This window comes from Nerophis lumbriciformis, linkage group LG05, assembly GCF_033978685.3.
Source record: "Nerophis lumbriciformis linkage group LG05, RoL_Nlum_v2.1, whole genome shotgun sequence".
NCBI lineage: Eukaryota > Metazoa > Chordata > Actinopteri > Syngnathiformes > Syngnathidae > Nerophis > Nerophis lumbriciformis.
In genome coordinates, this window is record NC_084552.2 from 55572481 (window position 1) to 55588900 (window position 16420).

At 40.9% G+C, this 16420-nt stretch overlaps 1 protein-coding gene across 5 annotated transcripts in view; it reads left to right on the plus strand.

The window, feature by feature from the left end:
• Positions 1-8203: 8203 nt before the first annotated feature.
• Positions 8204-16420, plus strand: part of LOC133606147 (kinesin-like protein KIF21A) — a 105503-nt gene continuing 97286 nt past the window's right edge. For all 5 annotated transcript variants that reach the window (XM_061959756.1, XM_061959757.1, XM_061959758.1 and 2 more), the window contains exon 1: positions 8204-8334. In XM_061959756.1, the coding sequence (XP_061815740.1) occupies positions 8291-8334 (44 nt within the window). In that variant the 5' untranslated portion in view covers positions 8204-8290. The remainder of the gene's footprint in view (positions 8335-16420) is intronic.

The window sequence follows — 16420 nt, forward strand, 5'->3', positions numbered from 1 at the left end:
TGACCCTTCAAAGACCCGCTGCGCTGCTGTTTTTTTAAGATGGCTGCTTAAAAGCAGGAAGCACCAGCGTGCCCACACAATGCAGACAAGGTAGGTACACTAGACAAAAGTCTTGGGACACTTCAGACTAAAAGTAGACAAAAGTATTGGGACACTTAGGACTAGCACCTGCCAAATACGCGGGCCCGACCAATGCTGCTTGCAGCTTTAATTTAATTCTGTTCTTTTATTTCAGGTATTCACATTTTGAACTATATTCTATTACAGGTGCAAATTTTGCAGGTTAACACCCAAGTCATATTTTTTGTACTTTCTGAATGCTAACACTTTTTCCCCCAGTTACACACCTCCGAGTAATACATTTTGGTACTTGTTTTGACACTTGCTACAGTTAACATTTTAGCATGCTAACATTAGCAAGCTGTGTTCAAAGGCTAATTTAGCAGGCATACACTTTAGTGTCATATACAGTCAATAAAATAAGTATTTGAACACCCTGCTATTTTGCAAGTTCTCCCACTTCGAAATCATGGAGGGGGTCTGAAATTTTCACGGTAGGTGCATGTCCACTGTATGAGAGATAACCTAAAAAGAAAAATTCAGAAATCACAATCTATGATTTTTTTAGCAATTTATTCATGTGATACAGCTGAAAATAAGTATTTGAACACCTGTCTATCAGCTAGAATTCTGACCCTCAAAGACCTGTTAGTCCGCCTTGAAAAGTCCTTCCTCCACTCCACTGTATAATCCTGAATCAAATGCACCTGTGTGAGGTCGTTACCTGCATAAAGACACCTGTCCACCCCATACAATCAGTAAGACACAAACATTCAGCATGGCTAAGAGCAAAGAGCTGTCCAAAGACCCCAGAGACAAAATTGTACAACTCCACAAGGATGGAAAGGGCTACGGAGAAATTGCCAAGCAGCTTGGTGAAAAAAGGTCCACTGTTGGAGCAATCATTAGGAAATGGAAGAAGCTAAACATGACGGTCAATCTCAATCGGAGTGGAGCCCCATGCAAGATATTACCTCGTGGGGTCTCAATGATGCTAAGAAAGGTGAGGAATCAGCGACTACACGGCAGGACTTGGTCAATGACCTGAAAAAAGCTGGGACTAGTGATGGGTTGATGAGACGTCATGAAGCGTTTCGACACATTGCAAAACTGTATTGATACTGTGTCGATACTGTGTCACTAAATACTGACATCTGCTGGACATTAAAAATCCCTACAGGCAACCTATGGACCGACTCAACTGACACTGATTTGATGCCCTAGTACAGGGGTCACCAACCTTTTTGAAACCAAAAACTACTTCTTGGGTACTGATTAATGCGAAGGGCTACCAGTTTGATACACACTTAAATAAATAAATATATTGTCATTTGTAAGTTACACGTAAGTGTGATTTAAACAAAAATAGCTAAATAAATAAATGTATATATATTAAATAAAAGGGTATTTCTGTCTGTCATTCCGTCGTACATTTTTTTTTTCCTTTTACGGAAGGTTTTTTTGTAGAGAATAAATGATGAAAAAAAACACTTAATTGAACGGTTTAAAAGAGGAGAAAACAAGAAAAAATGTAAAATAACATTTTGAAACATAGTTTATCTTCAATTTCGACTCTTTATAATTCAAAATTCAACCGACAAAAAGAAGAGAAAAACTAGCTTATTTGAATCTTTTTGAAAAAATTTAAAAAAGAATTTATGGAACATCATTAGTACTTTTTCCTGATTAAGATACATTTTAGAATTTTGATGACATGTTTTAAATTGGTTAAAATCCAATCTGCACTTTGTTAGAATATTTAACAAATTGGACCAAGCTATATTTCTAACAAAGACAAATCAGTATTTCTTCTAGATTTTCCAGAACAAAAATTTTAAAAGAAATTCAAAATACTTTGAAATAAGATTTAAATTTGATTCTACAGATTTTCCAGATTTGCCAGAATTTTTTTTTTTAATTTTAATCATAGCAAGTTTGAAGAAATATTTCACAAATATTCTTCGTCGAAAAAACAGAAGCTAAAATATGTATTATTCTTTACAATAAAAAATAAATAAATTTACTTGAACATTGATTTAAATTGTCAGGAAAGAAGAGGAAGAAATTTAAAAGCTAAAAAGGTATATTTGTTTCAAAATCCTACAATCATTTTTAAGGTTGTATTTTTTCTCTAAAATTGTATTTCTAAAAGTAATAAGAAGCAAAGTCAAAAATAAATGAATTTATTTAAACAAGTGAAGACCCATCCATCCATTCATTTTCTACCGCTTATTCCAAGTGAAGACCAAGTCTTTAAAATATTTTCTTGGATTTTCAAATTCTATTTGAGTTTTGTCTCTTTTAGAATTAAAAATGTCGAGCAAAGCGAGACCAGCTTGCTAGTAAATAAATCAAATTTAAAAAATAGAGGCAGCTCACTGGTAAGTGCTGCTCTTTGAGCTATTTTTAGAACAGTACAGCGGGCGACTGATCTGGTCCTTACGGGCTACCTGGTGACCGCGGGCACCGCGTTGGTGACCCCTGCCCTAGTATATACAATAATATAAACCAAGTCATTGTATTTCATTTAGGATTATTTCATATCTTCATTTAAATAAAAATATATTTTTATCATTTTTAGATACAGTCAATAAATAATGTTAACATGTATCATTACATGGAAATCTAAGAGAACGTGTTGTGGATGATTGTGGACTGGGAATTTTTTTAATTTTATTTTTTACACATTTAAAAAAAAAAAAAAAAAAAGTTTTTCCGACGTATTACATTTTAGACGATTTCTCTTCTTAGTTATTATTTCACCGGCTGTAGAAAAGAGCCGCTCACAGGGCACAGAGGAGGCGTCAGTGCGACACAGTTCGCGTATCGGTCACGTGACCAAAACAGCTCATGATCGGTCACGTGACTTTCTAAAAGCGGTACGCGCACCGACGCAGGGTTTTGCTCTATGAGCTCGACGCATGCGCCGATGCATCGGTGTTGCCGGACCCATCACTAGCTGGGACCACTGTTTCCATGGTCACTGTTGGGAATACACTAATAAGACGTCATGCTTTGAAATCATGCATGGCATGGAAGATTCCCCTGCTTAAACCAGCACATGTTAAGGCCCGTCTTAAGTTTGCCAATGACCATTTGGATGATCCAGAGGAGTCATGGGAGAAAGTTTTGTGGACAGATGAGACCAAAATTGACCTTTTTGGTCATAATTCCACTATGTGTGTTTGGAGGAAGAAGAATGATGCGTAGCATCTCAAGAACACCATCCCTACTGTGAAGCATGGGGGTGGTAGCATCATGCCTTGGGGGTGTTTTTCTGCTCATGGGACAGGACGACTGTACTGTATTAAGGAGAGGATGACAGCAGCCATGTATTGTGAGATTTTGGCCAAAAACCTCCTTCCCTCAGTCAGATCATTGAAGATGAGTCGTGGCTGGATCTTCCAACATGACAATGACCCAAAGCACACAGCCAGGAAAACCAAGAAGTGGCTTCGTAAGAACCATATCAAGGTTCTGGAGTGGCCTAGCCAGTCTCCAGACCTAAATCCAATTGAAAATCTTTGGAGGGAGCTGAAAGTCTGTGTTACTCAGCGGCAGCCCAGAAACCTGACTGATCTAGAGAAGATCTGTGTGGAGGAGTAGGCCAAAATCCCTCCTGCAGTCTGTGCAAACCTGGTGAAGAACTACAGGAAACGTTTGATCTCTGTAATTGCAAACAAAGGCTACTCTACCAAATATTAATGTTGGTGTTCAAATACTTATTTTCAGCTGTATCACACAAATAAATTGTTAAAAAATCATAGATTGTGATTTCCGGATTTTTCTTTTTAGGTTATCCCTCATACAGTGGACATGCACCTGCCATGAAAATTTCAGACCCTTCCATGATTTCTAAGTGGGAGAACTTGCAAAATAGCAGGGTGTTCAAATACTTATTTTCTTGACTGTATATTGATAGTTCACTAATGCTAACTGTAAATCTGCCATTGTTATCATGTTAGCATAGAACTGTCTGTGTGCTGGCTTTTTAAAAAAAATAAATTTTAAGCTCATATTTTGTTACTTGATGCGCTCTGACCAGCGTGCTAACTGTTAGCATTTCAAATTGGCTTTGGCTCTTAAGCATTCACAAGAGATGTCCTAGTTCTTTGGAGAGAGAATTATTTTAAATAATAAATACATACATATATATATATATATGTCTTAAGGTTATCCAAAAAAATAGTGCTCGATACCGTAGTAGAGCGCAATATATGTATGTGTGGGGAAAAAAAAATCACAAGACTATTTCATCTCTACAGGCCTGTTTCATGAGGGGGGGGGTACCCTCAATCGTCAGGAGATTTTAATGGGAGCATTCGCATACCATGGTTTATATAGGGCACAGAGTGGGTGGGTACAGGCTGGCCTAGGGGCGTGGTGATTGGCTCATGTGTTCCGTCTTTTCTATGAGCCTTAGCTTGTAGTCATTCTGCGCGGGTATGGGAATGTTCTTCGTGGAGTAGTCGATGTTGAATTTTTCCATTTCTGATCGTCGTACAGTACTCAACAAATGTCAATTTGGAGCGGAGTATATGTCTGTACGACGATCAGAAATTAAAAGAGGAGAGGCACAGGATCCACGTTGCCTGAAGTCTAGTGTAAAGTTTCCACCATCAGTGATGGTTTGGGGTGCCATGTCATCTGCTGGTGTCGGTCCACTCTGTTTCCTGAGATCCAGGGTCAACGCAGCCGTCTACCAGCAAGTTTTAGAGCACTTCATGCTTCCTGCTGCTGACCTGTTCTATGGAGATGGAGATTTCAAGTTCCAACAGGACTTGGCGCCTGCACACAGCGCAAAATCTACCCGTGCCTGGTTTACGGACCATGGTATTTCTGTTCTAAATTGGCCCGCCAACTCCCCTGACCTTAGCCCCATAGAAAATCTGTGGGGTATTGTGAAAAGGAAGATGCAGAATGCCAGATCCAAAAACGCAGAAGAGTTGAAGGCCACTATCAGAGCAACCTGGGCTCTCATAACACCTGAGCAGTGCCAGAAACTCATCGACTCCATGCCACGCCGCATTAACGCAGTAATTGAGGCAAAAGGAGCTCCAACCAAGTATTGAGTATTGTACATGCTCATATTTTTCATTTTCATACTTTTCAGTTGGCCAACATTTCTAAAAATCCCTTTTTTGTATTAGCCTTAAGTAATATTCTAATTTTGTGACACACGGAATTTTGGATTTTCATTTGTTGCCACTTCAAATCATCAAAATTAAATGAAATAAACATTTGAATGCATCAGTCTGTGTGCAATGAATAAATATAATGTACAAGTTACACCTTTTGAATGCAATTACTGAAATAAATCAAGTTTTTCAAAATATTCTAATTTACTGGCTTTTACCTGTATATCAATGAAAAACGTACCTATTATATTAATTTCATTCCCTTTTTAAAAATTGTACATGCTTATTATGTTTCATTTTAAAAATCATGTTTTGTTGCATACTATTGTGTGTGCGCACTGTAAAATATTTTTTGTTGAACGCTGGCTATAAGCTGTACTTTACCTTTTTATCGCACAAGAGGGAGTCCCTCAATTAGAAATGAAGACCACCTTTCATTCAATTTGAAGTCACTTGGTAATATTTTATATTTTGTGAGTACAAAAAAAAATGAATGTTGTCTACGTTGCTGTGTTATAAAAAAATATATTGTTTATTGTACAAACACATATACACATTCTGTACATATACAAGTACATATGCATACTTACACTCATGCACATAATCACGTTTCATCAAACATATATTAACGTTGTTGCCCTAGGGTAAACTGGGTGTAACACATGGCACACTGGCAAAGCTTAACCTATTGTGACTATAACAATCTACAAGGTTAATGTAGGTTGCTTCTCTTTCTCCCCCTCCGTTTTTCTGCATTCTTTCGTATCTCAAGTTATCATTACGTATATGTATTGTTGCATTTGAACAACTGTATTGTTGATAATAAAGGTAAATTATTGGTATTGTTCATTATCAATAGCGCTATTTCTATTGGTATTTGTATTGATCCATTTGTAGTGTAATAATGCTCATTGTCATTTCTGTATTATTTTTTATTTTTCGCTAACTGCTTATTTGCTATTACTTTTACCATCATATTTGTACATGTCATATTTGCTGATGTTGCTCTATTGTTGTTGTTGTTGTTGTTTGCCGTTGTTGTTTTTGTCTCTCTGTCTAATCCCCCTCTTGTCCCCACAATTTCCCCCTCTGTCTTCTTTTTTTTTTCTCTTTCTATCCCCTCCTGCTCCGGCCCGGCTGCACTAAATGATAATATAAATACATTTAATAAAGTCAAATACAAATAAGGCAACAAGAGAAGTATCCTACACTTCTCTTTTGTAAAGTAAATCTGAACAGCCGACATGGGCATCTACATCAACTAGGGGGGAGCAGAGGAGAACAGAAAAGAAACGGCAGATCAACTGGTCTAAGAAAAGGGGGGCTATTCAAAGGCTAGAGTATACAAATGAGTTTTGAGATGGGACTTAAATGTTTCTACTGAGGTAGCATCTCTAACTGTTACCGGGAGGGCATTCCATAGTACTGGAGCCCGAATAGAAAACGCTCTACAGCCCGCAGACTTTTTTTGGGCTCTGGGAATCACTAATAAGCCGGAGTTCTTCGAACGCAGATCCCTTGTGGAAGGGGAGACACACAGATCCGGTGGCCATGGATGGGGTGCTGGCTGTCCGGGGTCGGGACCCGGGGTGGACCGCTCGCCTGTATATCGGTTGGGAACATCTCTGCGCTGCTGACCCGTCTCCGCTCGGGATGGTTTCCTGCTGACCCCACTGTGGACTGGACTCTTACTGTTATGCTGGATCCACTATGGACTGGACTCTCACAATATTATGTCAGACCCACACGACATCCATTGCATTCGGTCTCCCTAGAGGGGGGGGGTTACCCACATATGCGGTCCTCTCCAAGGTTTCTCATAGTCATTCACATCGACGTCCCACTGGGGTGAGTTTTTCCTTGCCCTTATGTGGGATATACCGAGGATGTCGTTGTGGCTTGTGCAGCCCTTTGAGACACTTGTGATTTAGGGCTATATAAATAAACATTGATTGATTGATTGATGAGGGAAGAGTGGATCGTGAGATCGACAGGCGGATCGGTGCGGCGTCTTCAGTAATGCGGACGCTGTATCGATCCGTTGTGGTGAAGAAGGAGCTGAGCCGGAAGGCAAAGCTCTCAATTTACCGGTCGATCTACGTTCCCATCCTCACCTATGGTCATGAGCTTTGGGTTATGACCGAAAGGACAAGATCACGGGTACAAGCGGCCGAAATGAGTTTCCTCCGCCGGGTGGCGGGGCTCTCCCTTAGAGATAGGGTGAGAAGCTCTGTCATCCGGGGGGAGCTCAAAGTAAAGCCGCTGCTCCTCCACATCGAGAGGAGCCAGATGAGGTGGTTCGGGCATCTGGTCAGGATGCCACCCGAGCGCCTCCCTAAGGAGGTGTTTAGGGCATGTCCGACCGGTAGGAGGCCACGAGGAAGACCCAGGACACGTTGGGAAGACTATGTCTCCCGGCTGGCCTGGGAACGCCTCGGGATCCCCCGGGAGGAGCTGGACGAAGTGGCTGGGGAGAGGGAAGTCTGGGCTTCCCTGCTTAGGCTGCTGCCCCCGCGACCCGACCTCGGATAAGCGGAAGAAGATGGATGGATGGATGGATGATTGATTGATTGATGATTTGCATGAGAAGCTGGACAGGACAGACACAAAAAAAAATAAAAAAAAAATAAAAAATAAATAAATAAATAAATAAATAAAAAATATATTTAAATATATATTTTATTAATTATTATTTGATTTGTGCAGTGTTTGGTTATGATTTTTTTTCCCCTTTCAGGTTGTCCCCTGCCAATGGTACGTCTCGCAGGGCAGGGGGAGGAGCTTGATGACGTCACCGCCTCTCCCAGAGTCTTGCACACACGCTGAGCGTAAAAGAGGCTCGTCCATCGTTGCTGTGTGTGTTTTCTGCACGCTGAACATGTCGAGGGGAGCTGGCGTGGATTTTAGACGGCAAGAAACGGTCCTTGTTAACAAACACGCGCCTTGTGTTTGCACGCAGGCTGCGGGGGGCTTGACGGTGATGTGAGGAGGAGGAGGAGGAGGAGGAGGAAGGTGGCGGACGAGGAAGGCGCTGCCTCGTCTTCTAAGAGGATAAAGAAAAAGGGAAAGCTATTTTTATTCCCGGGGACACAATGAGCAGTGGGCTGGGTGAGAGCTCCGTGCGTGTGGCACTGAGGTAAGGATGCTTCTTCTTCTTCTTCTTCTTCTTCTTCTCACCTGCAGCAGAAACACTCATTGTCCATCCACGCCACACGTGCGAGTCCATTTATAGCACCCTTTCTTTATACGTGTGTATTGTGGTGTGATCATTATGTAAGGAGAGTGCAACAAACACCCTCCAAAAGCCCCAAAATTGTCAATGAATGCGTCAATTAAGGTGCATGTGTAGAGTGACAGCCATCTTTGTCATGTAATCCAGATCCTTGTTGTTAGACTTTGACCCACAACTTTTGTGTAAAAGTAAGACAGTTTTATGTCGTCCACAGCTCCTTTTTACCACATGGGGTCCCCCAGGGCTCAATCCTTGCCCCAATTTTATTTGCGCTTTACCTTCTCCCTCCTTGGTTCTATTTTTAGGAAGTACAGTATTGCATTTCATTTTTATGCCGATGATTGCCAGATTTATTTTCCCATGGCACAAAATAACACGGTTCAACGTCTTATTGACTGCCTGCACGACATCAAAGTCTGGCGTTCAGCTAACTTCCTGAGCCTAAATGAAGATAAAACAGAAGTTATGTTGTTCGGGTCCAAGTCGCTCTCCCTCCCCCAACGTTGACCTCGGCACTCTGACCCCGTATCTCAGCGACTCTGTCACAAACCTGGGGGTAAAGTTTGACTCAGATTTTAAATTCGAAAAACAAATCAGCAGCGTCGTTCAAAAAAGCCTTTATCAATTACGCCAAATAGCGAAAGTGAAACCGCTTCTATCAAGACATGATCTTGAGAAATTAATCCACGCTTTTATCTCGACTCGTCTTGATTACTGTAATGCCTTGTATGTTGGCATTAGCCAGGCCTCCCTCGCCCGCCTGCAGCTCGTGCAGAACTCTGCTGCTCGTCTGCTAACACAGACCCGCAGACGTGAGCACATCACCCCTATTTTAGCGTCCCTTCACTGGCTCCCTGTGCGTTACCGAATACATTTTAAACTCCTTTTATTTGTTTTTAAATGTCTAAACAACCTCGCGCCAACCTATCTCTCCGACCTCCTTCAGCCTTACTGCCCCACCCGATCCTTAAGATCAGCCGATCAGCTGCCGTTGACGGTCCCTGACACAAGGCTGAAGCTTAGAGGTGACAGAGCTTTCGCCGTTGCTGCTCCCAAGCTCTGGAACGACCTACCCCTGAGTGTTAGACAAGCCTCCTCTCTTCCTGTTTTTAAATCTCTCTTAAAAACATACTTTTATTCCATGGCTTTTAACACTGAGTGATATCCATCCTGCAATGGCGCCCCATAATACACCTGCTGTGATCCTGTTTTTATGTTTTTATTAATTCTATTTTAATTATTTATTTTTTATCGTGTTCTGTTTGTGTTGTGTTGTGTTTGCTCGGTACTCGTTTTATCTTTTAACCTGCTCATTGTACAGCACTTTGGCTACCCCTGTGGTCAATTTTAAATGTGCTCTATAAATAAAGTTGATTTGATTTGATTTGATTTTGCTGTGTCTCAGGTGTACCCAATGTCATGGCCCAGTGTGTATAATGGCATGTCACGCTCAAGGGGGTCAGGTTTCCACCTTTTCAGTTCTTTGTAGATCTATTCTTCCACTTTTCAATAGAGCAGCTAAGAAAGGGTGGAGCCTTGCTTGCATGAAATGCATCTTTATTTTATTTTTTTGTATGATGCCTCGTGGCTATCATAAGCATTTGATTAGTTGTTCATTTTGGGTCAGGGTGTGGTCCCAAGTCAGCCCAGCAGACCACCATCTGATGTCAGTCGCTTGAGCGGCTTCCTGTGTGATACCTTCCTTATAGGTCAGATAACAATATTTGGATATTATTTGCAGATGTTTGAATCCAAACAGTTCAAGCGAATATAATATATATACATATATATGTACGTTATTTAATTTATGTGAATTATTTCATATAAAATATTAGTGTATTTTATTGCATTCATCATTTTGTGTTTTTTTAATATAATGTAATTTCATAATTTAGTTTTCAGGTCTTTGCTTGCTTCAATGCTATTTATTTTGAGTGTACTATTTAAAATATTAGTGTATTTTATTGCATGATGAATGCAATAAAATACACTAATATTTGATTGTCTATTTTTTTTTACACATTGATAATGTAATTTAATAATTTAGTTTGCATGGATTTAGCTTGATTTAATGCTATTTCATTTGTATGTATTTAAAAAACAATCATATGAAATAGTGTATTTTATTGCATTCATCATTTTGTGTTTTTTTAATATAATGTAATTTCATAATTTAGTTTTCAGGTTTTTGCTTGCTTCAATGCTATTTATTTTGAGTGTACTATTTAAAATATTAGTGTATTTTATTGCATGATGAATGCAATAAAATACACTAATATTTGATTGTCTATTTTTTTTTTTACACATTGATAATGTAATTTAATAATTTAGTTTGCATGGATTTAATGCTATTTCATTTGTATGTATTTAAAAAACAATCATATGAAATTTTAGTGTATTTTATTGCATTCATCATTTTATTGTCTTTAATATATTTTTATAACATGTAATTAAATAATTTAATTTGCAGGGCATTTGCTTGATTTTAAATTGATTTAAAAAAATATTTTAAATTCAGTTTAAAAAGGGAAAAAATACATATAATTTAACAACATTAATTTAATTGATAAATGGTACATAATTTAATTTATATTGATTTTAATTTACTCTGTTCATACAAAAATGTGATTAATATTATGATCGTGGTTGCATTTCTGTGGTGCTTGACTAATATATATATATATATATATATATATATATATATATAATTTTTTTAAATACAGTATGCTCCTATCTAATATATTTAATTTATTTTGATTTAAGTATTTTTGTGGCAATTTTATCAGCGCCCTACACTGTCTGACCCTGCTGTTGCGTTATGTAATGATAATTTAGAAACAATTTTTTTTTTCCCCTACATAAAATAGCCAGCCGTGTTTTGGGTTCACATTAAAAACTTACAGATAAATTGCACACAACATTGTAATCTGCCATAATCTCAATATTATTTTAGATGCCTTCAGTCTTTGTTTCAACACAATAAATCACCATGGTGACGCCCTTATAATGCTGACATGTGAAAGCTGCTCAAAGGTGCCTCTCCCCTGCCTGTAACAGTTTAGGTGTGTGTGTGTGTGTGTGTGTGTGTGTGTGTGTGTGTGTGTGTGTGTGTGTGTGTGTGTGTGTGTGTGTGTGTGTGTAAGTGTAGGAATCAGTTTGCACATGCCTTAGCCTGCAAGCTGTCTGCACCGTCCTAATCCTTTGTGATGATCTATTTTGATATAGTATATCGCAGAAAAAATGTCATGTTACATTAAAGCATGTTTACTTCATTATTGGACCTTCATAGGTGATTTCTCCTATCTTTGAAGCAGGCACACACACACGTGCGTGCGTGTAAATGTGTCACCATGGTTACGTAACAGCCGGTGTTGCAAATGTTTATTTAGTAGTATAAGCAAAAGCAACAAAATAAGTTAACAATCCATCCTGCCATATAGTGAGTCATGCTGAAGTTGCACCTCGCCGTCCTGCAGGTGGACTTTCAATTATTGATCGGGTGGCTTCAATTTCCCCGTTGTACTGTAATATTCAAAAGAGATATAGTATTTCTCTGAGTAATTAGATATATGACGGATATGCTGCTTACTTGTCCACTGACTTTGGCATTTTTGTTCACTTTAAAGGATTAATCGCCATTATTTTGATAATAGTAATATGAAATGGGTGTTTATAATTATTCACAATTTCAATAAATGTATTTGCAAAGAAATGTGTATATATTTTTTATTTCCATTATAAAGTACAGTAAAACCTTGTTTATTGCTGGTATCAAAAACAGGCCTGATTGTGGTTAAAAAAAAAAAGTATGATTTAAATTATTTAATATTTTCAAAGCGAGAATATTTTTTAAAACCTTCTAAAAAGTTTTGCATGTTCTCCCCGTGACTGCGTGGGTTCCCTCCGGGCAGGGGCGCCACTAGGGATTTTGGGCCCCATGAAAAGAATCTTTACAGGGCCCCCAACACAGTGTCATTATTTTTTCTGTATTATAATTTCATCATCATTAGGGGCCTCTCTGGGCCCCCCTCCATCATGGGTCCCTAGAATCCGTCTCCTTTACCCCCCCATTTCGGCGCCCCTTCCTCCCACCTCCAAAAACATGCACCTGGGGATAGGTTGATTGGCAACACTAAATTGGCCCTAGTGTGTGAATGTTGTCTGTCTATCTGTGTTGGCCCTGCGATGAGGTGGCGACTTGTCCAGGGTGTACCCCGCCTTCCGCCCGATTGTAGCTGAGATAGGCTCCAGCGCCCCCCCGCGACCCTGAAGGGAATAAGCGGTAGAAAATGGATGGATGGATTATTTGAGCCCTCCAGACATACAGTACCCGTGAAGTAATGCTTCCTGAGGCTGAGCCAATCAGTGGTCACGATACTGAACCGTGTGCTCTGGTTGGTTTGGTCTCCTCAAGTGGCCAATACCACTGTAGTTTTCATATTTTTAGTTTCATTAGTAGGGGTGCACGAAAAAAAAAATTGATTTATAATTTTCAAAAATCTAAAAAACAAACAAAAATACAAACTCCACCCCCTCGCCCATTATGGATTCTGGTTGAGGGCAAAGGCTGAGAGCCTGCTGCCATGAAACAAATGTGTGTGTGTGTGTGTGTGTGTGTGTGTGTGTGTGTCCGTCCAGCCGGGCTTATTCGTGATGAATATTCATGAAGCAACTCAAGTGAACTGAAGCACAGCAGGCTGCTGCTCCCCATCTGCCAGCTGCTACCCTCTGATAGATACCTAAGAAATTATTTGTCTTCATTAACTACACGTTAATGCCGTCTTTTTTTCCATATTGCTTTCCTTATTGCGTGCCTGCCCACTGACCTTTGACCTCGTTAATGAAGGAATGACCCTGCATTCATTTACCTGGGAAGCCTGAAAGGTGTCGCCATGGTGATAGTGGAAGCTCTGAAGGACATGGATCAGTCAGTACAATACTCCAGTAAATCTTTAATTATGGCACACATTTCCCCCATATACCCTCGTTTTAACTTTTTATGATTGTGTGTGTGTGTGTGTGTGTGTGTGTGTGTGTGTGTGTGTGTGCGTGCACTATATTGCCAAAAGTTTTTGGCCACCTGCCTTGACTCGCATATGAACTTGAAGTGCCATCCCATTCCTCACCCATAGGGTTCAATATGATGTCGGTCCACCTTTTGCAGCTATTACAGCTTCAACTCTTCTGGGAAGGCTGTCCACAAGGTTGCAGAGTGTGTTTATAGGAATTTTCCACCATTCTTCCAAAAGCGCATTGGTGAGGTCACACACCGATGTTGGTTGAGAAGGCCTGGCTCTTAGTCTCCGTTCTAATTCATCCCAAAGGTGTTCTATTGGGTTCAGGTCAGGACTCTGTGCAGGCCAGTCAAGTTCATCCACACCAGACTCTGTCATCCATGTCTTTATGGACCTTTCTTTGTACACTGGTGCACAGTCATGTTGGAAGAGGAAGGGGCCTGCTCCAAACTGTACCCACAAGGTTGGGAGCATGGAATTGTCCAAAATGTTTTGGTATCCTGGAGCATTCAAAGTTCCTTTCACTGGAACTAAGGGGCCTAGCCCAACTACTGAAAAACAACCCCACACCATAATTCCTCCTCCACCAAATTTCGCACTCGACACAATGCAGTCCGAAATGTAGCGTTCTCCTGGCAACCTCCAAACCCAGACTCGTCCATCGGATTGCCAGGTGGAATAGTGTGATTCATCACTCCAGAGAAGGCGTCTCCACTGCTCGAGAGTCCAGTGGCGACGTGCTTTACACCACTGCATCCGACGCTTTGCATTGGACTTGGTGATGTATGGCTTAGATGCAGCTGCTCGGCCATGGAATCCCATTTCATGAAGCTCTCCGCGTACTGTATGTGGGCTAATTGGAAGGTCACATGAAGTTTGGAGCTCTGTAGCAACTGACTTTGCAGAAAGTCTTTGCACTATACGCTTCAGCATGCGCTGACTCCTCTCTGTCAGTTTGCGTGGCCTACCACTTCGTGACTGAGTTGCTGTTGTTCCCAAACTTCTATTTTCTTATAATAAAGCCGACAGTTTACTTTGGAATATTTAGGAGCGCGGAAATTTCATGACTGGTTGTGTTGCACAATTGCACTGGATTTGTCCTATGACAGTTCCACGCTGGAAATCACTGAGCTCCTGAGAGTGGCCCATTCTTTCACAAATGTTTGTAGAAACAGCCTCTATGCCTAAATGCTTTATTTTATACACCTGTGGCTGGGCCAAGTGATTAGGATGCACTTATTTAAATATTGAATGAAATGTGATTTATTTGATATATATATATATATATATATATATATATATATATATATATATATATATATCCATCCATCCATCTTCTTCCGCTTATCCGAGGTCGGGTCGCGGGGGCAGCAGCCTAAGCAGGGAAGCCCAGACTTCCCTCTCCCCAGCCACTTCGTCCAGCTCTTCCTGTGGGACCCCGAGGCGTTCCCAGGCCAGCTGGGAGACATAGTCTTCCCAACGTGTCCTGGGTCTTCCCCGCGGCCTCCTACCGGTCGGACGTGCCCTAAACACCTCCCTAGGGAGGCGTTCGGGTGGCATCCTGACCAGATGCCCGAACCACCTCATCTGGCTCCTCTCGATGTGGAGGAGCAACGGCTTTACTTTGAGCTCCTCCCGGATGGCAGAGCTTCTCACCCTATCTCTAAGGTATATACAGGTAAAAGCCAGTAAATTAGAATATTTTGAAAAACTTGATTTATTTCAGTAATTGCATTCAAAAGGTGTAACTTGTACATTATATTTATTCATTGCACACAGACTGATGCATTCAAATGTTTATTCCATTTAATTTTGATGATTTGAAGTGGCAACAAATGAAAATCCAAAATTCCGTGTGTCACAAAATTAGAATATTACTTAAGGCTAATACAAAAAAGGGATTTTTAGAAATGTTGGCCAACTGAAAAGTATGAAAATGAAAAATATGAGCATGTACAATACTCAATACTTGGTTGGAGCTCCTTTTGCCTCAATTACTGCGTTAATGCGGCGTGGCATGGAGTCGGTGAGTTTCTGGCACTGCTCAGGTGTTATGAGAGCCCAGGTTGCTCTGATAGTGGCCTTCAACTCTTCTGCGTTTTTGGGTCTGGCATTCTGCATCTTCCTTTTCACAATACCCCACAGATTTTCTATGGGGCTAAGGTTAGGGGAGTTGGCGGGCCAATTTAGAACAGAAATACCATGGTCCGTAAACCAGGCACGGGTAGATTTTGCGCTGTGTGCAGGCGCCAAGTCCTGTTGGAACTTGAAATCTCCATCTCCATAGAGCAGGTCAGCAGCAGGAAGCATGAAGTGATCTAAAACTTGCTGGTAGACGGCTGCGTTGACCCTGGATCTCAGGAAACAGAGTGGACCGACACCAGCAGATGACATGGCACCCCAAACCATCACTGATGGTGGAAACTTTACACTAGACTTCAGGCAACGTGGATCCTGTGCCTCTCCTGTCTTCCTCCAGACTCTGGGACCTCGATTTCCAAAGGAAATGCAAAATTTGCATGGTTGGGTGATGGTTTGGGGTGCCATGTCATCTGCTGGTATCGGTCCACTCTGTTTCCTGAGATCCAGGGTCAACGCAGCCGTCTACCAGCAAGTTTTAGAGCACTTCATGCTTCCTGCTGCTGACCTGCTCTATGGAGATGGAGATTTCAAGTTCCAACAGGACTTGGCGCCTGCACACAGCGCAAAATCTACCCGTGCCTGGTTTACGGACCATGGTATTTCTGTTCTAAATTGGCCCGCCAACTCCCCTGACCTTAGCCCCATAGAAAATCTGTGGGGTATTGTGAAAAGGAAGATGCAGAATGCCAGACCCAAAAACGCAGAAGAGTTGAAGGCCACTATCAGAGCAACCTGGGCTCTCATAACACCTGAGCAGTGCCAGAAACTCATCGACTCCATGCCACGCCGCATTAACGCAGTAATTGAGGCAAAAGGAGCTCCAACCAAGTATT